The sequence below is a fragment of the Orbicella franksi genome, chromosome 8, assembly GCF_964199315.1.
Source record: "Orbicella franksi chromosome 8, jaOrbFran1.1, whole genome shotgun sequence".
Taxonomy (NCBI): Eukaryota; Metazoa; Cnidaria; class Anthozoa; order Scleractinia; family Merulinidae; genus Orbicella; species Orbicella franksi.
The window spans coordinates 10,137,071-10,159,645 of NC_138152.1; the positions used below are offsets into that span (position 1 = coordinate 10,137,071).

At 40.6% G+C, this 22,575-nt stretch overlaps 3 protein-coding genes across 4 annotated transcripts in view; all 3 read left to right on the forward strand.

Moving 5' to 3' along the window:
• Nucleotides 1-9,913, forward strand: part of LOC145495876 (uncharacterized) — a 30,043-nt gene extending 20,130 nt beyond the window's left edge. Inside the window, exons 7-13 of one of the 2 annotated variants that reach the window (XM_081475469.1) lie at nt 674-1,095; nt 1,690-2,458; nt 2,986-3,097; nt 4,392-4,641; nt 5,336-6,127; nt 7,929-9,159; nt 9,853-9,913. In XM_081475469.1, coding sequence (XP_081331595.1) covers nt 674-1,095; nt 1,690-2,458; nt 2,986-3,097; nt 4,392-4,641; nt 5,336-6,127; nt 7,929-9,159; nt 9,853-9,857 — 3,581 coding nt within the window. In that variant the 3' untranslated portion in view covers nt 9,858-9,913. Of the gene's footprint in view, nt 1-673; nt 1,096-1,689; nt 2,459-2,985; nt 3,098-4,391; nt 4,642-5,335; nt 6,128-7,928; nt 9,643-9,852 lie in introns of those variants that run through there. The other variant, XM_081475468.1, reaches the window with a different exon arrangement.
• A 5,361-nt stretch (nt 9,914-15,274) lies between these two features.
• LOC145494435 (fibroblast growth factor 1-like) lies at nt 15,275-17,692 on the forward strand. Its single transcript, XM_081473907.1, has 3 exons — nt 15,275-15,723; nt 17,206-17,309; nt 17,513-17,692. The coding sequence occupies exons 1-3, from the start codon at nt 15,597-15,599 to the stop codon at nt 17,690-17,692; spliced, it is 411 nt and encodes a 136-aa protein (XP_081330033.1). The 5' UTR covers nt 15,275-15,596.
• A 1,802-nt stretch (nt 17,693-19,494) lies between these two features.
• LOC145495652 (fibroblast growth factor 2-like) lies at nt 19,495-21,410 on the forward strand. Its single transcript, XM_081475276.1, has 3 exons — nt 19,495-19,612; nt 20,905-21,008; nt 21,228-21,410. The coding sequence occupies exons 1-3, from the start codon at nt 19,495-19,497 to the stop codon at nt 21,408-21,410; spliced, it is 405 nt and encodes a 134-aa protein (XP_081331402.1).
• The last annotated feature ends 1,165 nt before the right edge of the window (nt 21,411-22,575 follow it).

Consider the following 22,575-nt stretch of genomic DNA (forward strand, 5'->3'; position numbering starts at 1 on the left):
GCTTCAGTGAAAAACGATTAATTCAATATTTTCGGCATAATATTATAGTTGTCAGTGTGGCGCAGTGGAGACGATATCTGCCTTGTGAGCGGGAGGCTATGAGTTCAGCTCTTTCTACTTATTTTCTTTTTTCTCTTTAACTTACGACTGTATTCCCTCACAATTAATGAATTATAAAAGGGTGGCGCAGTGGTAAGGATTCAGTCAGGGAATTGGAAGTCGGATGAAAGGGTTTGCAGTGCAAATCCTGGTGTGGGCATTTTCTCCTCCTCCTCCTCCTCCTCCTCCTCCTCCTCCTCCTCCTCCTCCTCCTCCTCCTCTCCCTCCTCCTCCTCCTCCTCCTCCTCTCCCTCCTCCTCTTCCTCCTCCTCCTCTTCCTCCTCCTCCTCCTTCTCCTCTTCCTCGTCTTCCTCCTCCTCCTCCTCCTCTTCCTTCTGCTCCTCGTCTTCCTCCTGCTCCTCCTCCTCCTCGTCCTCCTCCTTCTCCTCCCCCTTCTCCTCCTCCTCCTCCTCTTCCTCCTCCTTCTCCTCTTCCTCCTGCTCCTCCTGCCCCTCCTCCTCCCCCTTCTCCTCGTCCTCCTTATGCACGCATAATGCATAAGCTGACAAACATGCATGCGTAATAAATAAGCCCACAAACATCACTGCATTTTCTTACAATTACACTCCTGCAGAAATACGAGCGAAAGGAGGTTTTGCAAAGCTGCTCTATGAAGAAGCGCTGAAGGATGGATCTGTGAATGTTTACCGCGGTAGAGTATTATTGGTCGGCCAGGATCGTGCTGGCAAAACAAGTTTGAAGAAGTCTCTTTTAGGTTTGCCATTTAACCCTAAAGAAGAGAGCACTGAGGGAATCGAAGTTGATCCTTCAGTCTGCGAGATTGAAGTCGAACAAGTAAAAAACTGGAATTCCACTAGCGAGAATAAGCCAAGTCTGGCGGAATTTTCTGAAGACATATCAAGAATGTTAGCTGAAAAACAATATCACTGGATAGTCAATGAAGTAAAGGAAGATTCCGGAATGGAATCAAAGCTAGAACTGACGGGTGAAGAATCAACAATGGAGCTGGGCACAAACAGCTCTGACATGAATCAGGTTTGTATGTTAAAGCCTGGGGCGACTCTAGTTTAAAAGTGAATGGTATGGTCGATGTTAATATATAACGACACTAAAAGTGACCATACATAATCTCTTTTGGTGGCTGGAGGTTATTAGTAGCTACGTGTGCGAATTTAAGGAGTGATCAGTGTATAACAGTACTGAGTAACACTGACAGGCCAAGAGTAACGTCCCAGACAGGACTGATAGCTACTTCCTGTTTGACTTATTTGCCACTTACTTTGATTCCACACCCAGGCAACATAGCACGGTTGAACTGTTGCATGGCGCCACAGCATGAGACTCGTGTGCCTATCTTCTAAGAGCATAAAACTAGGCATTTTTTAAACATAGGATTACGATACGTAGAAAAGGAGGTAGTATACACAATATTTGGGCTTTGATCGAATTGTAGTCAGATTAGATAGATAAGGCTGACTCATTTATTGTGGAAGGTGAGTCCTTGTGGGCAAAAATGTGACAGTTCTTTCTCAGTATTCCTACAATATTTCTCAGATGTAATTATAGATACTGGAATAAGCAGGTCCTAATGAAACGAAAATGCTTCCTCTTTTAAAAACTCCATTTTAGGTTCCTGAAAATGTTGGCAATCTCAAGAACTCGACCATTTCCCCGCCAGAGAGTGAAATGCGAGTGCAAGCTGTAACAAAGACTACCGTTGAAGACCCTCCAGATGACAGCAGTGTAAGTTCAAGTAAAAATTCAACATTAATGATGGATGCAACCTCGCCTCCAGATGACGTCACAAAACATGCGTATCAGCGGTTGAAGGATATGCTTGAAGGTGTGCATGGTGACGCTGAAAATGCTGCTGACAAAAGAGAAACCGTAGTTACTGTAGATTTGTGGGATTTTGCCGGACAGCACCTGTACTACGCTTCTCATCCTGTGTTCCTGTCATCACGAGCAGTGTATGTCCTGGTGCACAACCTTAGCAAGGCACTAGACGCCCCAGCCCAGCCCTGTGTTCGACAAGGAACACGTGATAAATTTTTGGAAAACCCAAACAACGAAACAAATCTGGAGAATTTGCTGTCATGGCTGGTAACAATCCACAGTATCAGACCAACAGGAGAGGAAATGGTTGGCAACTCAGGCGACATGCTGCCCTATCTCCGACCTCCAGTGTTCATTGTTGGCACACATGCTGATAAACCATTCGAGGATATCGAGGCTACGACATCAAAGATACAGCAGGGAATATCTGGTAAGGAATACGAGAGGCATGTTATCCGGCCATTCTTCAGCATTGACAACACCGGGCTGGGCGATAAGTCATTGTTACGCAAGATGAAGAATTTGTTTGTGAAGCCTGCGCAAAGGCGTAAACGACAAGCAGGTAAACGATCTTTTTGTGCTGGATCACTGATTGAAATAAAACATTTCAGTTTACAATGAACAGACATATTATACATGACTATTACCTAACTCAGGCTTAAGTCTGCATTTGGTTTATTCATGAAATCCATCAGCAAAGCAAATTGGTAAAACCGAGATCTCTTCAAATACTGGCCATGCCTTTCTTAGAATTGACGTTGTTTTGTATGGAGGGAGCAGTTTGAATATGTATTGCGGTACAGATAGCCCTGGAAAGATTTACATTGTTTACATCCTCTGCCAAAGGTACCTCAAAAGGTTTATTTTTGTTTTCGTTTAAGGAGCCATTAATTTTAGAGTATGTTTGTTTAATAATATCTTTCCTGAGCCATGCTTTCGAATTCTAGCAGAAAGTAGCACAAATCAGCAAACTTGTGTAGAGAAGACACAGGTAATAAGAGCTCCTCTGTAACAACTGCCATTCACTCAGGACTTGACGCTTAACTTCGTTTGGATGCTTTACAGCTTGTTGCCATTTGTAATTTACAGGGCGAGGCAGTGACACTGATGTTGCTAGTAATGATGGAATTCATGCTCTTCGGACCAAAATCATGGATGTTTTGAGGAAGGAGCCATACATGGGGGAGAAGATACCAGTCAAGTAAAGTGATATCGCAAGAGAAAGAGATATTCAGACCTTTGCGATAACAACAGTTGCACAAGAGGCCTGTAAAAAGGATTCAGTTGCTATGGTCTCCCATTGAGACCTTTTTGGGTTTCTTTGCAACTAAATTGGTTGCGAATGTCTCTTTCTTTTTATGTATTTCATTTATACCAGTTCGTGCACTTCATAGTTCTACACATCGGTAGTGTAGTAAATTTAGGGTCTGTCTGTCTGCAGTCATTTTATCACATCAGGACAACTAGGGTTTCCATTTTCCCTCAATCTTTTCATTACTGTGTACTGACCGTATTTTCTCGATTAAACGTTGTGGCGTTCATTTCAAACTTGGCCATGTACGTAGACCCGGCATTTAGTTTTCACTGCATTTTTTTTGGTCTTGAGTTTATTAGCAAAGGTTTTTGTTTATCATTTTGGACAGCCATATATTTAACCATTAGAGCTTAACCTAATACTACACCTCAAATAAATGCTGGAAGGGCTTATTTACAACTCTATCTTAGAGAACCAACATTTAATATAAAAAATATGATACTATCCTTGGAAAGAGAGTTTGGAACGTATATACTTTATTTGTAACTGCATTCATTGAAAGATCGAGGAGAGTATTTAGGCTATATAAGTGGAGAGAAGCAAGAAAATACCCTCCAATGAATTTAGTAAAAAAGAAATGCGTCTTCTTATCGAGAAACTAGGATTTCTGACGAGCCATGTCTTACATTTGATTAAACTTAAAATTTCTATGAAGTATTACATGGGGATTTTTCATGTACTTTCTTTCGAATTTTACAGGGCAAATATCCGTAAAAATCTCTCGATGGGAATTTTCCATTCATATGTCATCTTGATAACATATAGCATTTCCCAAGATTTTTTCTGTGAAATTTTCCTATTGGAACTATCAATTATCCCTCTCGTGGAATTTTCGAAGCCCATGTTTTGGAATGTCATCGGTTAGGAGATTTCAATACAGCATACACTTTATCACCAAACCATAAAAACTCTTGGTTACAAAAAAAAGGAGACAAAATAAGAGAAAAATGAAAAATATGAATAAATAAGTAAACGGCGGGAACAAATCACTAAATCACTAAATACCTAGGAATAAAGTAAATTAGCAATAAACAATTGACTAGTAAGTTTCAGGTGAATGTTGGCAATATGGTTGAAAGATGTTATGTTTAACTTTGTATTTAAAAATTTCAAGGGGGAGATGTTGAATATATGAATACTTTTCGAAGCTAATTAGTTATTTTGTTTGATTGTTCTTTAGGTGGTTCAACTTCGAAAAGGTCGTTGAAGCTTTGGTAGCTGAGAATGTGTATCACATGAATGTGGAACAACTTCAAACGTATGCCAAAGAAGTGTGCTTTATCGAGGATGAAGACCAGTTCTACGCCATGCTACATTTTTATCATGACCTCGGAATGATTGTAAAGCACCGCAGCACAGTCATACTGAAGGCGCAATGGTTAATTGAGCTATTCAAGATGCTGATAACCATACCACCCTTCAACAAAGCGGTACGAAGACGTTATGCTTAGCTCTTAAAAAGCGTATCTTCTATACGAAACGCCTAGAGTATTCCCCAAGCAAACTCTTGGTCATATGGACCTACGTATATTTTTATTGAGGACAGCTTTTAAATGAGATCTATTCCTCTGGGCGAAGGCAAGCGCATTAGGGGTGTGAGTTACTAAAGTAGCTATTTACCATAGATTGAAACTACGTTCAAATAAAGTCTGAAAGTAATAGCTTAAAATTTGGTAAAACCAAAAAGCTGCCGGGATAGTTAAATTTAGCAAGATTAAGGAAGATTGTGAAAGACGGACTTGTAAAATGCGGGCTGAAGTCTTAAGATACATCATACCTCAGTGACAAAACTCTTTAGGAGAGGCGTTTTCTGTTTCTTTTCTCTTTTACCGATGGAAGTGAACATACATGAGACAAATTAAAGAACGCAAGGTCCAGCAGGGTTAGACTGAAAAATTATCCCTTAGCATTGTAGTATAATTCTGGCCTCGCTAACCGTGAGTTTCTCCATAGGTCAGTGGTTACAGCACTCAGCTGATATATGGGAGGTAATGGGTTCAAATCCCGTCGGGGACTCAGATTTTCTCTTGTCACATGTTCGGGACATGTTGAACGTTGTTTTCACAAATCTCCTTTGCTTCGGCAAAAAATAATTAAACGTAAGTGTGTTTTGTTTGTTGGTAGGATCCCGTAGAATCTAAGTGCTGGCTGGAGGTAGAGACAAGCGGTGTCCTGAGCATGGAACTTGTCGATCATGTCTTTTCCAAATTCATTCAGCAAGGCCTTGTCAAGGAAGACATCTTAGACATGATGGAGCGATTTGGTTTGATCGCCAAGTTCTCAGCTTCGCCAAGTAATGTGAAGTACTTTGTACCCGCTCAGCTTAAGTCGCCACCTGAAGACCTTGGTAAGCTGGAGCCATCGCCCACCGACCCTTGCCCGTTGTATCTTCATTTTGTGGATGGTTTTGTTCCGCATGGATTCTTCTCTCAGTTTGTTTCAAGATCGATATCTTGGTGTTCCAAGATTGGATCCGTACAACCCCCAAACCTGTACCGAGATGGAGCTTGGTTTGTTGTTGGTCGGCAAATAATACATGATATGATTCTGATTTGCAAAAAGAAGTTCATCAAGATTTCCCTCAAGCAAAGAGCTGAAGAGGAAGCAGTTCCAGTTTCGACATCGCCAGAAACAGCAAGAAGTGTGCGGTCGTTTGTGGAAGACACTTTACAAGATTTGTTGAACCAGTTTCAGTACCTTGGTAATCTGCGGTACGAGTTCTGTGTTGCATGCCCCTACTGTCTGCAGGGACGTCAAGTTTGTGCAAACCACAGCCAAACCTTGTGCACACACGAAGATTGTTTGCACCTCCTTGAAATAAAACAAGGAGGACGTTTGATCTGCATGAAAAGCGTCAGTGGCAAAGTACTCACAGTTCGTGGTTTGGAAAAGTGGTACCCACAAAGAACAAGCCAGGTATGATTTATGAATAAGAATCAATGTATTTCACAAGTAATAACACCAGTGGTTGACATCGTAGGTAAGCATGAGTGTTACAAATTAAACGCAAAAGGTATTATCTACCTATTCAGGTATTATTAAAAACTGGATCGTTGGATAATTCAATTCGAGAGTTTTTATTGGCTTCGCCATCATGAGTTATAAGCTATTATACCATGCTCTACAAATACGGTAAGCGTACGCGTGATTTTTTGGGCGTTTTTTATTTTACTTAAGCTTTCTATATTTTGGTGGCGTTTCTAATAAATCAATTATTCCACGCGCGCTTGCTGGATATGGGACGATTATAGCCAACTTGGCGCTACGCGCCTCGTGGCTAATACGCTGATTTAGCAAGAGAACGGGAACGTAACTTTACCACGTCGTGCGCAGTACAAATACCCAAACACAGTCAAATTAGAACAGAATCCAGGTTATTTCGCGCGACCTGCAGTCGTCATCTGACGTTCCCGTCGTGTTCCTAAATCAGCCTAATATCTCATATCCAACGCGCGTTCGTGGAATAATTGTTTAAGGACGGTGCCTACTTTTCTTAGTGCGCACACGTTCTGCGCATCACGCAAGCCATAGTTTAGCTCCACGCGCGCGTTGGGGCTGACATCGACGCAATCAACTACGCTATCACGTACACGCCTAAAATGAAAGCAAAATTTTCCTGCTCTGACCAAGTCTAGTTTGATGAACCTGTACTTAAACCAGGAACACCAGAATAGCAGCATATCGCTAACCACTAAGTGTTTACGTCTTCCAGCGGAAAACCTAGCTGTTATCTGTCGAAAATTATACTGAAATTCAACTGTAAACATGTACCTGCAGATGGCGTAGTGCGCGCGCAAAGCAAGTGCGAGATACGCAAATGTCTTACTTACTGAGGAGGTGACAGGAAGAAAATGTAACGGGCACCGTAAAAGTTTTCAAAACACTTTAAAAAACGCGTGGTTACCCTTACATTTTATGTTGTAAAATGGAAGTGGCAAGTCTGTTCAACACGTGATTAGTTTCTGGTTGTGAGCAAAAGGTATTTAGACTGTATTTTAGCTGAACCAGAGGGGGGCTGTCAGACACGCTAAAAGCGCTTTTGCAACGATTTTGTTATTAAAAACATATCAAAAATGTTTTTTTGTTACCATTTGCCATGTAGTTTAAAGATTTTTTTAAATGTGTTTGCTTTTCTGTATGTAAAGGCGAATTCTATGGAAATCTGTGAAGAAGTATCCTTTCGTTCTTTTTTCAGGAAAATGCTGATGTCAGCATTTTTGTTGAGATTCAAGGCTAATTATCTCGAAAAAAAAAAATGCGTGGCTACCCCAATTTTTCTTTGTGGTTTCCAATAGCCCTTGCAAAGATCTACTTTTTCCGCGTGGTCTTAACCTGGCGCAAAAACCTTTGCTATGAGTGGGCACCGTCCTTAATAGTCGTCAACATTACTTGCCATTAGCGCAGCATTCGAAAGGAAGAATGTGACAGTTATTCAAACAGCTATAGATCTGTTAAGACCGCCATCAACGGTCATAGGATTTCCCTGTCTTCTTCACATCTGGTAAGCTACGGATAAAACCATCGGTGAAAACTCCGCAGTTAACTTTTACCTTGTGTTCGCTTTGGTTTTCGTGACGCGCAGCCCAATAAACCAAGTTGAAAAAAAAGTGATGCATACTTACATTGCAAGATAAGTGCATTTCATGTCCGCTTACAATATATACCGAGACTATTGGCTACGATAAATTTTTGTTAAGACGTTTTCATTTTCTTGCAGGATTTATGTCTTTCCTCTGTGGCCGGAACATCTCAGGGCGAGCCAGCACAAGATAATCCAGGGACGTCCGAGAGAGTTTTAAAAGTAACTCTCTTAGGCAGTGAGTGGAGGTCGAAAAAAGGAGGCTTGTCAACCGTAAACAGAAAGCTTGCCTTCCAGCTGGCAGAACACACGGCAGTAGAAGTCACTCTATTGGTCCCGCCGTCAGCCTGCTCTGAGGAAGAAAGGATAGACGCTAAGAGCCACAACATTGCCATTAGAGAAGCAGAGAGACTCGTGGGCTACGACTCCCTTGAATGTTTGATTGTCCCACCAGAAGACCTTGCCATTGACTTCGTTCTGGGTCATGGAGCGAAGCTTGGTAAACAAGTCCAGGTCATTAAAAAATCCCACAGTTGTAAGTGGGTCCAGGTAGTGCATACTGCACCTGAAGAACTGGGAATGTATAAGAACTATTCAAAGGCGATTTCCAAAGGTGAAGAGAAGCACAGAACAGAGGTAGACTTGTGCAAGTTAGCAAATCTTGTTGTAGCTGTTGGACCCAAGTTGAAGGACGCCTACACTGCTTACCTGGGATCTTGCAAAGAACAACAAGATGTCATTCAGCTGACTCCTGGTATTTTCAGAGAATTTTCAGTCCCAAGGAAAACCACTGAGGAGAGCAAGAACTTTAGGGTGCTGACCTTTGGCCGCGGTGATCAAGAAGACTTCAGTCTCAAAGGATATGACATTGCTGCTAAAGCAATAGTTGAACTGAAGGATAACTCATACCGTTTGATATTTGTGGGCGCACCAGATGGAAAAGAGGAGGACGTCGCGGACAACTTGCTGCACTGTGGAATCTCTAAAGATCAACTGGTCGTCAGGAAATTTGTGCAAAGCAAGGAGAGATTGAAGGAGTTGTTTTGCGAGGTCGACCTTGCTATCATGCCGTCCAGGACGGAGGGTTTTGGACTGACTGCGCTGGAAGCCTTGTCTGCTGGTCTTCCCATTCTTGTAAGTGGAAACTCGGGTTTTGGAGATGCACTGCGTTCGTTACCATTAGGCAAGCCATTTGTGGTGGAGTCAGCCGAGCCTAAAGAGTGGGCCAAGGCAATCACAGCCGTCCGTCTGAAAGACCGAGCAGAGCGGCTGCAAGAGATTCAAAGACTGCGAACAAGTTACGAAGATACTTTCAGCTGGGAGAAGCAGTGCGAAGCTCTTGTTCAAAAAATGTGGCGAATAGTTCATGGTAAGACTTTCAATGGTGGCGTAGTTTGCTCTTAAGGTCCAATATCAATTCATTTTACACAAGACATTTAAGGGTAATCGCATGTAGAGGTTAACCGGAAATAATTTACACCACTCCTGGAAAGAAGTTATAAATTTCATACGTGGGAGAAGTCTTGTCGTGGAAAGGACATTTATGTGGAAGATGTGAGGCGCTTAGTTTTCCGGCGCCAATGTGCGTAAACGTTTATCAGAGGAACGAAAACAAGTCCAATGTACTTTCTCTATATACGAAGACGATTATTTTAATTGTCATCAGAAAATACAAACATAAACAACAGTTATCCACTGGATAGTGATTTAAACGGTGGATAGCGTTATCTGCCCATTGATCAACTGGCCCCTGTTATCAACATTTTTCATAGTTTTTCTTGAACTGGAAGCAAAGTTCAACGATCTAGGGATAACACTCGTTTTACAAGCAAATCCCTGAATCAACGATTTGGTGCCAATCCTATGTGAATAGTAGCGCTTCTGATGGCTAGTATCTTTTTCCTTATTATTGTTAAGAAGTTTTGGTTTGGTTTAGACTGTCAACAAGTTATTCGTCTCAGTGAAATCTTTCTTTATGTACACTCGTCAGTGGCAAAGCTATCTTGTCAGTGACATTTTCTACCACTCGTTTATTTGTTACATACACTGTCCTCTCTCACAGGTTAACAAGGCTAGACCGCTTCACTGTGGCGATACATGACTCAAGAAACTCCTGAGGAAACGATGAAATGTTGCAACTTCTTAAAACTGAAGGAAAGACTGCATTTGAAGAACTTCATGTTATTTTAACATGTACATTGTGTAGCACAGGTATTATACAACTAGGAAATAAGTTTAAAAGCGTATCTTCTAACATCAACGTCAGTTGAAGCCCGCCTCAAGACCACTCCGTCAGTGCGATCAACTCATTATTACGGGCACTTTTTTTGACCAGAAGAAAATGCTTAGTCAGTCATTTTCCTGTAATTTTCTTCAAAGAATCTCTTGAATTCGACCACAATATTATGATGTAGTTGTAGTGATAGTAACGGGATTCCACTGTATAACCTCTTGGAATGCTGAGATGTTATCTTTCAGAAGTAGCTTAAAGTTTTACGTTTCCCAATTTTTTAATTTGACAAATAGTCCGTTTCAGCTTCCAGTGCTACACAAAGTCCTTGCAAAACATTCCAAAAGACGGGCGCTTTGATAATATATTTTTCACGCAAAGTATTAATACTTTTCAGTTTGAGAATTTATTGTATAGTGTAGCTGTCGCTAAGAATTTAAGTTTACACTCAGTGCTTCGGAAAGGTCGAACATTTTCATAAAAGACCTACATGTGACAATGTAAAAGGCAATTATGTTACTCCAAATGAAAAACAGAATATAATTAGTTTTTGAAAAGAAATTTTGAAACAGTATGGTATTTTATATCTTCAAAAAGTTAACCTGTGAATATGTCCTAAAACTTAGCCTATTTAATTTTTGTAGGGGTCTCCAATTAACTCTGTAGTACAAGTAAAACTTGAGCAGGAACGTGTCCAAGTAAATTGATCGAAAGACTGATCAATTCATTTAACGATCGTCAAGGTCGCCCAGGACCTTTACCCATGAATAAATTTATATGATTTTTATAAACCGAAACTCTGGAAAAGGTGTCGCCTTTTAAACATTTTTTGTAAAATTGTCTGAAACAGTTTTAGAATTTGAATTTGCTAAGAATTAACAGGAATATTCACGGATGACTGTTATCTTCCGGGCACATCGTGTGTTACTGTGATACTTAAAGCTACTAAGGCTGATTTATGTAAAATGTGATTTTTGTGCTTCGAGCTATCAGCTCCAGGAGTTTAGTGAATTGAATTGGTTTATAGTATAGATTCACGTGACAAAGTAGAAAGTAGATCATTGGCACTCCAAGATTGCCTAGAGAAACAATAAATATTAAAGAGAAACGTTCAGTTATGTTTTAGTGATAACGGGTTGAGTATAGAAAGGTGACGAGAAGCACTAGTGCGCTGGACTCGGATCGAGCGGTCCTGGTTCGAGCCCTGCTTGGGGTCATTGTGTTTTTCCAGGGCAAGACTCTTCACTCTCACGAGGCCTCTCTTCGCTCAGGTGTATAAATGGCTACCGGTAAATTGTTAAGACCTGAATCCTGTTATACCTGAGTCGGCGTTTTATGCCTAGTCCGTAATGTTTAGTCCGCGTTTTATACCTAAGTTCATGTTTTATACCCAGTCCGTAGTTCGTAGTCTGCAGTCCGCAGTCCGCAGTCCGCAGTCAGCAGTCAGCAGTCAGCAGTCCCCAGAGCGTGTTTTATACTGACCGTGTAAATCGACGCCAATCATGTTTGTTCCGTCGGTATGCGAGACGACGCGCTTTTATTACCAAAACTAGGGCAATTATTTTGTTTACGAACACGACTTTGAATCGCCTTGGCTTTGGGGTAACAGCTTCAGGGCATTTTCACTTCCGAAACAATGAAACGGAGGACATGTTTGTGTATCAAAGCAATCCTGTGGAAGTTGAAAGTTTTCTTCTGTTTAAACACTTTTGTTGCGCGTTGGGTTTATGTTACACATTTTGTGCACAGAAATCTAGGCGAGAGACTGAAACTACACATTTCCTCCTTTGATTTATTCAGCGGAAAGCAGCGTTGGTTTTTGTCGAAGAGAAGAGGGTACACAACACGCAGCCAAACTGCATCTTTCTGTTCGTACGTAAAGTCGTACACATTTCGTGAAGACTTTGTCTGCAAGGTTTGTAAATGCCATTAACACTGACTTCGAACTTTAAATAAATAACTTATCCGCTGCAGTCTTCAATAAGCTGCCTCGAAAAGTCTTACACTTTTCGTGAAGACATGTCTGCAAGGTTTTCAAATGCCATTAACACTGACTTCGAACTTAAAAATAACCAACTTCAGTATCCACTACAGTCTACAATAAGCTGCCTCGACACTCGAAAGTACACAATATTGCGCAACATTCGAAAGAAAGTACATGGATGAACAAAGAGATGACGTCATTTGCCCTGAAAAACTTTTTTTTTGGGTGGGGGGTGGGGGCCAAATCAGTGTCCCCAGATAGGTGCATACACAGATCTCGAATTTTCATGCATTACGCGATTAGAACTACGTTCTGTCGAACGCAACAAGTGATTTTCCGAATTAGAAGTTCATGAATGATCTGTATTTCGTGTTAGCTTATGTCGTCTTGGTTTGTTTTGCATTGACAGACATTCTTTGTTTCTGAGTAGAAAAACGAAGTACATTTATATATTCAATCCTTAACGCACGATCTTGAAGCAATACTCCATTTTCCTTTATGATATAAAAGCAATATTCAATATTTATTGTTTCGCTTCAACACCCAGAACTAAAACTAGCGTGGCTTTCTTTTCTGAAACGAAAAATTACGTTACTTCCTCAGGCCCCATTTATATGGTCTCGGATACCCGAGACAACCCTCTTCCCGAGTGACCCTGGCAGAGGTAACTTTTAGCTCATTTCTTTGCAAAATTCAACCAACCGTTTACAAGAGGATGGACGAGTTGTCTCGTCTCGGCAGGTAGGGTAGCCCTGACAAGCGGGACAACTTTTCTTCATATAAACGCTTTGACTCGCCTAACCGGGACAACTCCTGGCGTGGCGAGTGTCAGGTAATGCCTAGATTTAGGATTTAAAGCAGAAATTCGTATCAAAGAAGTGAAAATTAACTCGACAAAACCCACTGTGATCGAATGACCGAGGGAAACTCAAAGAAAGAGGGATATTTGCACATTTAATTGTTCAATAAGCGTTATGAATAATCATGCGGGGTCAACTTTGACTCGGCCTACAGGGACTACGCTTTCACATATAAACTCTCGATACTGCAGTTGCCTCAGAGAGAGGCTGAAGTTGATCTCCCCTGCCTGAGACCATATCACTGGGTTCTTAGTTTAAGCTTCGGCCGTCAATGAAGTGCTAAGACATTGCTTCCTGACTGAAGAGGGAAGCAAAAAAATGGTGTCAAACAGTTTTGTTCACATTGCTTTTTAGTTTTAAAATAAGATGGCAAAACTGTAGATCGCCGTTTGATTATAAATTACTGCTTTCTTCATTTACTTTTATCAAATTTCACTCACACCGTCTTCCCAGTCCTAACTACTTTATAGAAGAAACGGCTTCGAAAGCCAGCTATTAAACGTTAACCCAGGATTAAAAGTTAACCGAAGTATGTATTAATCTTTTTTTGTATAAAAATGTTTTTCACTGCTTATGCTTTGTATAGATTGAGATTATTCCAATTCAAAACTGAAGGGCAAACAATATGAACAGACAACGTCAGCGACAAGTTGCAAAACAGTTGCAAAACTGAAATTAAAATTTTCGCTAATCCTGGGTTAGCTTAACCGGGCTTTGAACGACCCTGCCCTGATAATTAACTCGAAAAAGCTTCCCTTAAAGGATTTCAGTCATGGTATTTTGTGTTATTTTGGGCACGTACAAAATTACCTTTAAATTGAATGAAACCTGAAAATACTAGTTTACTAAGGTGAAAAAAGACATAAGAAATAATAGTAAACCATAAGTGGACAAGGATAGTTAAGGAAAGACAAGATTGACACGGATTACAAACGACGAACTTGAAAAATTTTAGGTTAAACTTTTCAAGATGCACAAACCGTGACGTAGCTCCTTTAATCTAGACAATCCATGAACAGGAAACCTCAGCGAAAAACTACAAAACTGAAATCAAAATTCTCGCTAATCCTAACCCGGTCTTGGTAATTAATTCGAAATAGAATAATCCAGACAATCTAGTGTGATTAAACTAAGTCCTTCCGATGATCAAAACGTGACAAGTTCCAGTCTAAACAGGAAACAAACAAACAGAGACAACTGGTTTCAGAACCATCAATTCAGCAGGGTACAGAGGATCAAATTAAATTAAGTGATCCACTCTGCTAAAATAACATAGAGAGACTAAGACGCTTAATGGACCGAATGTTTTCTGCGCATTTTTATTTGATGCTTTGTTCTTTTTCCGCTCCCTGTATTTGTCTCTTCTTGACGGTTTTCAATTTCGACGCTGTGCTCAGCACTTTCCAAACCTCCATTCGCGCAACTTTCCCGTTACTTGCCATGATCGCTATCGGGGAATGTGCGCATGCGCGTATGAGGGGATAACGGGGCTCAGCTGATAACTGAGAATTAGTCAAACTTTTTAATTACTGATGGCAAAGATCTGAGATCTGCAGAAATTCGTGATAACTGAGAAGTTTTAACCGATAGCCGAGAAATCGCCGAAAATTTAACTGATAAATATGGGTTATTGACCAAGCGTGAGGTCAAGATGGCTGGACATTCATGTTTATAGACCGACACGGAGTCGAGGTAAACTTGCAACAAACGAACGCACTTTGCCATCTTGACCTAAATAGCCAACTGGTCTGCCTCCTGCCAGTTGGGATTTTTAACTATGTTACCTTTATTTGAAATATTTGTTTCCTTTGTTTTACTGGCATGCCTGTAAACTAGCTAAGCTTAGTGCTTGTATAGCTAAGTGCATGGCCACTATAAAAAGATTTACATTACACTTTACATTTTTTTAACATGCCTGGTCAATAAGGGATTTATTATATGGATTTCGGGGAAATTTTTCTTGCGGGAGAGAGCGAAAATTCCGAGCGGGTCAAATAGTGCCATCTTGCCCGCTAGGATAGCCAATCACATCACAGTATTTGGTTCATCTTGCCCGCTCACGGAGCTAGCCATTTTTAACAGAGATTTCAGAAAGAAAGAGACCCAAAGGCAAAGCTGTGACGAAGTACTATTACCCAGGCACTCCCATCCTGCTAACGCTTGACATAATGCTTTTATGACGTCACACGGCCTCTGGAGAGCGCCAGATTCGCACATTCCTAACTTATCGCTCAAACCGCTTGTCAAGTCTGAAGTCTCATGCAAATCAGTGTAATGTCATCGATATCAACTCATGTACGATACAGTAAGTGTCCTCTTAAAGTCACAGTCATCTGTGAACTATTTTTACATCTAATTAAAATTCCACCGTCCCAATACTCGCACGCATGACTGATCAACTGATGCAACATGCAAATTAACCACCCTTAAATAAAGCATCAAAAGAAAAGCTTTTATCTCAGACAACGCAGGAAAAGCTCTTAATTGTTTTCCAAGGTACTGTAATTTCCACTAAAGGTTACAGCAAACGGTTGTAGACATACTGGTTAAAACAATTTCGTGGGAAGGCGCCTGGGTTTTTATTTTGGTGATTGAAGTAATGCACAGAAAATGAATTGGGCAGCTTTGACGGCTAAGAGGAATCTGTTAGGTTTGCACCAATAAACTTTGCATATTCACCCTTGAAAGTGAAAGGCCCTGCCTGAAACTGTGTACAGATCGCAGCGCCGGCCATGACTTCTCTTCAGCCTACAACAAACGTCTCCCGAAAGACGCAATTGATCTCCCGTCACGGGTTCTTTTTGCGAGTAACAGATGACACAGTTGAGGGGAGTCAACAACGAATCGGTGATGTTTATAGTAAGTTTAATTCTTCTGTTCACTACACACACATGTATCGTACAAACTCTAAACCAACAGGTCTTAAACAACGAGTGCAATTTTTCCTACTAAGTTCGCTAATGAAAGATCAGAGCTTAAACCAGGATAAACAAATTAGCCCGGCTTCATGGTTTTAAAGTTTTAATTTTGGATCATTTTATGCTTGCCGGTTTGTATTGTTCACAACTTGTGTCGAAGATTCGACGTAAATAACCAGGGGAAAGGAGTTCTCTCTTCATAAAGTCCTTAAGAATTCGTGGAGAATTGTGATGACTTGGAAGGTTTATCTTAATTAGGTGAAAACGCTTTCAACAGGTATACCAGTTTGTGTAAGGCCACATTGATCCTTAATTAGTTTACATTTCGGCCGTCTTTTGGACTGGAAAAGATCACACCGGTTCTGAGAGAGTCACGTGACAATCTTGCAAGACAAGTTAAAGTCGCGTTGTTGCAACGGTGAAAATATTAAGCATCAAATAATTTTTTTTTCAAACTTAAACATATGTGTTTGTCATTTGCAATATAGTCTGATAGCAATTACGTTATTTTGGTAAACTTCGATTGCTAAGCGCGGCAAAACAATTTTGCAGACAAGTGGTTTGACGAGAAGTTTTGAATTAGTTCATATAAAAAAAAAAAAAAAAAAAAAATCAGTGATTGACTGTAATGTTAAGTGACTTCAAAACGCTGTTATGTCTGGCTTACTGCTACAAACGGCCTGCCCTACAGGGCCTTAGCCAGAAAGTGAGGTAATGTCTGTCGTCAAATTCTTTTCCTAGGTATTTAGCAATTTTTTTACTTTCCCCCTTTAAAAGAAAAACAACCAAAAGGAAAAAAAAAAAAAGGCTAACGCAAGTGCTTCGGTTTGCCTAACACCGGCTATCAGACCTTGATCTATATCTTGATATCTTGCGAGAGGTGAATTGAGGGGCGTGAATAGTTTTTCGGATCGACGGATTTGGCCGCTTGTGCACTGATCTCCTTACCACATTTGACGTCATCTGTGATCTATTACTGAACAGACGCACAGCAACATATCATGGATTCTACTTGTTTTATATTTTTATATAATAAATACAAATTTTATAAGAAAACACCGCGCATAAGCAGTTCCAAAGATTTCCGTGCTAAGATTTGGGCTTATAGCGCTTGCTGCATGTTTCATGAATGTTCTCTTTTTTTTAAGGGTGTTTTCAACACGCTAAGCAATTTCTTTGGCAACTTAATTGTATCGCAAAAGAATTTTGAGAAGAGTTTCCTTGTCTGACAGCGCTTTGAAGTAAGGATCAAGATAAACTTTAAGATCTGGTTGCATTGGAAAGCTAGCAAAGATGTACACACATAAGCTGCCAAACGGGGTCACGCTGAAGTACACCCAAATTTGCCAACTTACATTTATCTGTGACTTCGTTTTGCCAGAGCCGTTGACAGAGAAATCTTTATTCTAAAATTGATTTGCAGCCACCCTTGAAATGATATCTGTTGCGCCAGGGGAAATTGTGTTACGAGGAGAAGTATCTAATAGATATATCGGGATGGACAGTAAAGGAAACCTCTTGACCTACGTAAGTATCAATGATATCAATGATTAATGCCAATGAGGATTTAGTCATACACGCACGCAACGCGCGCGAACTGATGCATGCGCTCGCAGTCACCCAGCTTCCTTTCCTTCGTTTCTTCCCTCACTCACTCACTCGTGTGCTCGCTCTCTCGCTCGATCGAATCTACATCATTTACCTTAACCTATGTCCTTAACTTTCAACAGAGCTCCTTGGTGGAAGATTGTTTTTTTAAAGAACGTCATAACACGAATGGCTACAGTTCATTTGAGTCTAAGCCTCACGCAGGCTGGTTTCTTGCACTGACAAACGATGGCAGAGCAAAGCCTGGGTCCAAAACTGCGTCCGGCCAGAGAGCCGTGGAATTTTTATCAAGAAGAGTTTAATCTGTTAATGGATTTTCCGCTGGATACTGAATTCTTGGTGCATTTGATAATGCTAATAGCGCAATAACTTTATTTTAGTTGGTCTAGAGTATAAGTAAAAGAGATGATATTCATGGGCGGATCCAGAATTTTTCTTAGGAGGGGTGCGTCACTAATTGGGAATGGCGTAACTGACTAATGAAGTCAACAAATTTTAAAAGCGAATAGGAAGGGGTCTTCATCTCAGACGGGTGGGGGGGGAGAAAGGGGAATTGTTCACCCCTTGCACCCTCCCCCTAGATCCACCCTTGATATTTGAAGAAGTTCTAAGGTATTATTATATTATAAGAGGGTTTGATTTAATCTGTAGAACGGCACGTGACAAATGCAAAAATCCTTTAGCAAGGGAAGATGATAAATCGTGAGAACGATAGAAGTGGATTAAAGTAAAGACAGTCATGGAAGTACGAATCTTATTGCGCAATAAATTTCGCATTTCTCCGCATTGTTCTGAGTGAAAGCAAGAGAATATAATGCCTTGGCAAAAACTATATTTTGAAAGCTGAATGGAAATCGAATTCATTCCTTGTGTTAAAGTGAATTTCCGCTCTTGCGTAACGTGAACGCGGGTTGAATATTCGTTTCTAAAATAAAATATACAAATATTATATTAAGGTGTGCCATGTTTATTTTGAGACAAATTTGGCCTCGTTTTTGAAACGAGACTGAAAGTTTTTCCTTTCCAACAATGACTTCCACCTTCCAATTATTGAGAACGGGGTAAAGAATATATTTAGTTATTGGCAACGGTATTTGAAACTTTGCAAACCCTGCCTGATTTTACTTATTTGCTGAAAAGGTTCTTTATTTTTTTTTTTGTAAAATTCATATTTACAGTAGATTTTTTACTTTCCTATCATCTCATTTAACATATACTTCCTTTTCCCATTACTCACGCATTTTTCAGTTTCAAAAACGAGTCTTTCATAGCATGTAGAAGAAGCCCAATATGAAATTACAATGACAAGTCCTTTACATGTAATTGTCGCCTTAAAACTTAAAGGAAGGAAACTTCGACTTTTATTCAAAAATAGGGCTACGTTTGTAAAGCGAGACACTAAAAGGAAATACCCACGTCTCAAGGTAGCCACCTCCACCGATAACTTACATATAAGAAAATATTTGATGATACACAAAGGCCATCAGTAAGCGTTAATAATTGGACAATGTCCCTAGGTTTTCTATGAGCTCCTTGTCGACGAGGCCCAGCCAGTTGACTTTCGCTCATGATTATACTTCATGAGCGGTCAGGAAATTTTTTTTCTTAGGTATCGTTTAAGGAAAAATTTCCCTTTCAAAATGTCGTGTGTGCGATCGTGCCCTGTTGTCATATAAAGAGTTGTTGTCGAGGGCTCATAGACTATAGCCATAGTTTTTGCGCCGAGCCTCATTTTGAAACAGAGGCAAAGAGCAGCTCATTTTGAAACAGAGGCAAAAGGCATATCCCGTCTCGGCACCAGGGAATTCTCACTGTCGAGGTCTAAGACGGCGTCTCAAATGCTAAGCACGTCAGTGTAAGTTTGGTACCAACAAGGATGCAAGATAGTTCTTCAATAAGCTACCGCTGGCCAAAAGAGACGATGTAGAAGATAAAATCACGTGCCGTTCCAAACAAAAAGAAAATGCAAAGGGTGAGTGAAACGAAATTCTTTTAACTTGGTAGGCGTCAATCACGATTAATCGAGGTGTGCAATTAAGTTAGACTACTACACTCAAAATATCTTCAGTGTATCGCAAATCCACTAACAACAACAACAAACGACATGGTTCATTTCACTCCCTACACGTCGTCATCGAAGCATTTAAAATGCAGTCATGGCTTCTACCTCAGAGTAAACGAGAACGACGTACAGGGAAGCCGGGACGAAAATGATATTCACAGTGAGTAGAGAAATATATTTCGCTAATTTTAATGTAACGTATAACTTACAGAATGCCTGCGTGTTACATTCGTGCCTAGGAATTGTAACCCAGCCATAACTCAAGTGAAACCTTTTCTTAGCATTTTTTAGCCGTTTATTTCCGAGAGCGATCATTTTCTAATTTCTCTTTACGATGTTGATACATTGTCAAGTAGACAGGCGAGGAGATTAAAGAAAATCATCAAGCGAGGAAGGGATGTCGGCTTCATATAGAGCGATATTCTCTAAAATTACATTAAAGGAAATGCGTAATAGTCAGTTAGGAGTATAACTTCTTTAAATCTACATGGCTTTAAGCAGTTTTCAGTTTCAAGAAATCGAGATTTGCATTCGAAAAGGCCGAGTATCAATGAAGAAAATGTATTTTTGATGTGAACTTCACTGAGGTCAGGTACTACGTCTTGAAACTAGAAGAAAAGGAGTTCTGACGGTTATTGAAAATATAGCATTGTCTACGTGAAGCCAGACACGAAAAAGAAAAACACAATTACGGTGATGAACTTAATTTTTTGACCAATTGATTGTCGGCCAGTTTTCCGCTTTCAATGTTAATTTAAATAATTTGGTGAAACATCAAAATCGTAATTCGTTGTTGATGATTTTCACTCTTTGTCATTCGCCGTACATTGCGCTGTTCTTTTAAAATGGAATACTTGGAAGGCGATCTTAAGTAAATTGGGTAGTCCTGTTATAATATTGGGTTCCCTGTGTGTGATTGTCTACACTGCAATCGTGTCCTTTGGTAGCTTTGTTATACAGTTACAATATTAAGGTGTATCGATGCTCTACACGAAGTCATCAGAAAATCAGAAAACTAGCCAGACAAACATCATGTTACTGACTAAGATGATTAATTTACGTTTTTCACTTTCCCGCCAACGACCAATGCCCAACAGTTTTAAGACGTTAACCTAGCTTGAGCCTGCGATCCAATCAAAAACCAGTACTTGTTTTTATAGGCGTCAACTGACCATAACCTGGATGTCCAATATCAAAGATGTACGCTGTAAACCAAGGCTGCATGTTTAGGTCGACCTATTAGGAAGAGTATGGCCGCCATGTTGCGTAGTAGTCGTTGTCGTAACTTTGTTAAAAGAAACCTGCAGCGCTAGCATCCCATTCAGAACCAAACTAACACTGTACTTAGGCAACAGGTCCCAGTTGCTCCATAATATACAAACAGGAATCAGTGAAACACTGACATTTGTGACCCAGCCGCAGCTGCTATTTCTTGTGTTTCTTTGTCAATAGTTTTTCTCGTAATGGAGTTTGTGGAGGCCGGTGTGGTCATAATAAAAGGAAAAGCGGCAGGAAAGTACATTGCAATGAGTGCAAACGGAGAGTTATATACCACAGTAAGTAAGAACTGTCTGGTTTTGAATTGAATTGTCTGGAGGACAATAGTGTTTGGAATAACCGGGTAGAGACTCAAAAACAATATCACTGATAAGTGTGGGGTTCGAAGATACTAGTTTTTTTTTTCCCTTATACTCGTTGAGTCTTGATCTTGCTCCACTAAATCCTATTACATTACTTTCTTTTGTTTTTGGTCATTTATTTTTTAAATTCCACAGACCTCCTCATCTCGGCCAGAATGTGTCTTCAAAGAGACTTGTGGGACCGAGTGCACTTCGTATCAGTCCATGCTCAATCCTGACTGGTATCTAGCGCTGACGAAACAAGGCGAGGCGAAGCCTGGGCGCAAAACTAAACGCGGTCAGAGGGCTGTTAGTGTCATGAAAGAATCTTTGCTGTAAGATGATTGGATAGCGACTGATTCACAAAGTTGACTAACTTGTAAAGAATAAAAAGATATAAACGTAAGCGTGCTCGATCTAATAAGGCCACCGTAATGATTCAATTTAGCACCCTTCTTCCAATACGCGTTCCCTAGATGAGTGCTGTTTCTTTCTTAACAAGCGCCCCTATTCCAATAAAATCCCTCATGGCGAAGTGACATCCAAGACAGGGTTATAGAATAGGCTGATTAGACCAGTAAATTATGACTGCGCGCCTGTCTGAACGTAATATAGCCTACGTGACAGGCGTTCAATGGTGAAGGAGAGGGGGTGAGGTTGGGGTTTGGGGATGGGGGTGGGGATGGGAGAGTGTTCGAGCAACGATCGCTGAATATCCTGAAAGGTAGTTCTATTTTGCTCAGCCGAAATTTGGCAGCAGTTGTGATTTACGGTATTCTGTCTTTTAATTTCTCTACCTGCTCACGGTTTACGCCGGACTCTTTGTGACAGATAAGATTTTTGTCCTACATTGATTCCCTTGTTTTAAACTTAGATAATAATAATAATATACCGAAATCCCTTCTTGCTGGACAAAACACATTTTCTGTGGACAAGATTTTCAGTGAGACTTTGAAACATTTTACAATAGTCGTTTGAGTTTTTCTGGCATATGTTTTCTCCCTTGTCGAATTATATTTTGCATTAGTCGTCGCCATCCGGTACCCCAGTATCCTCTAGCGCGACACAGATCGCGTGGACAAGGTGTCAATCCATATATATTTGGTGTTCCAACGCTGATTGACTGATTTCTGACAACTCGCTCCGCGTCGCATCTGCGGGGTTTCTTGGGCTCTAAGTGATGCGGGCAGGCTCTTCTTCCTTTCTTCCTTGCCTACTTTCTTTCCCACGAAGAGCCTCGCAGTCTATGGGTAGCTGTGTAACTCATGTCTGGCTCAGTTATAGCCCTCAGTTATAAATGCTATACAGGGTAATCACTCACTCGTCCTCTTAACCCTTTGTGAGGCATAAGCTCGCAACTTTCCTAACCTTGTTCCCACGGTCCTCTCTCTTCCTCCCTTGGGTTTTCTCGAGGAAGAGAGAGGGCCCTGAAAAAGAAGTTGCATTTTTCGATCTTTTGCCGCCTTCCACATTTCTGGTCATGTAAGGCCTGTCTCATCTCAAT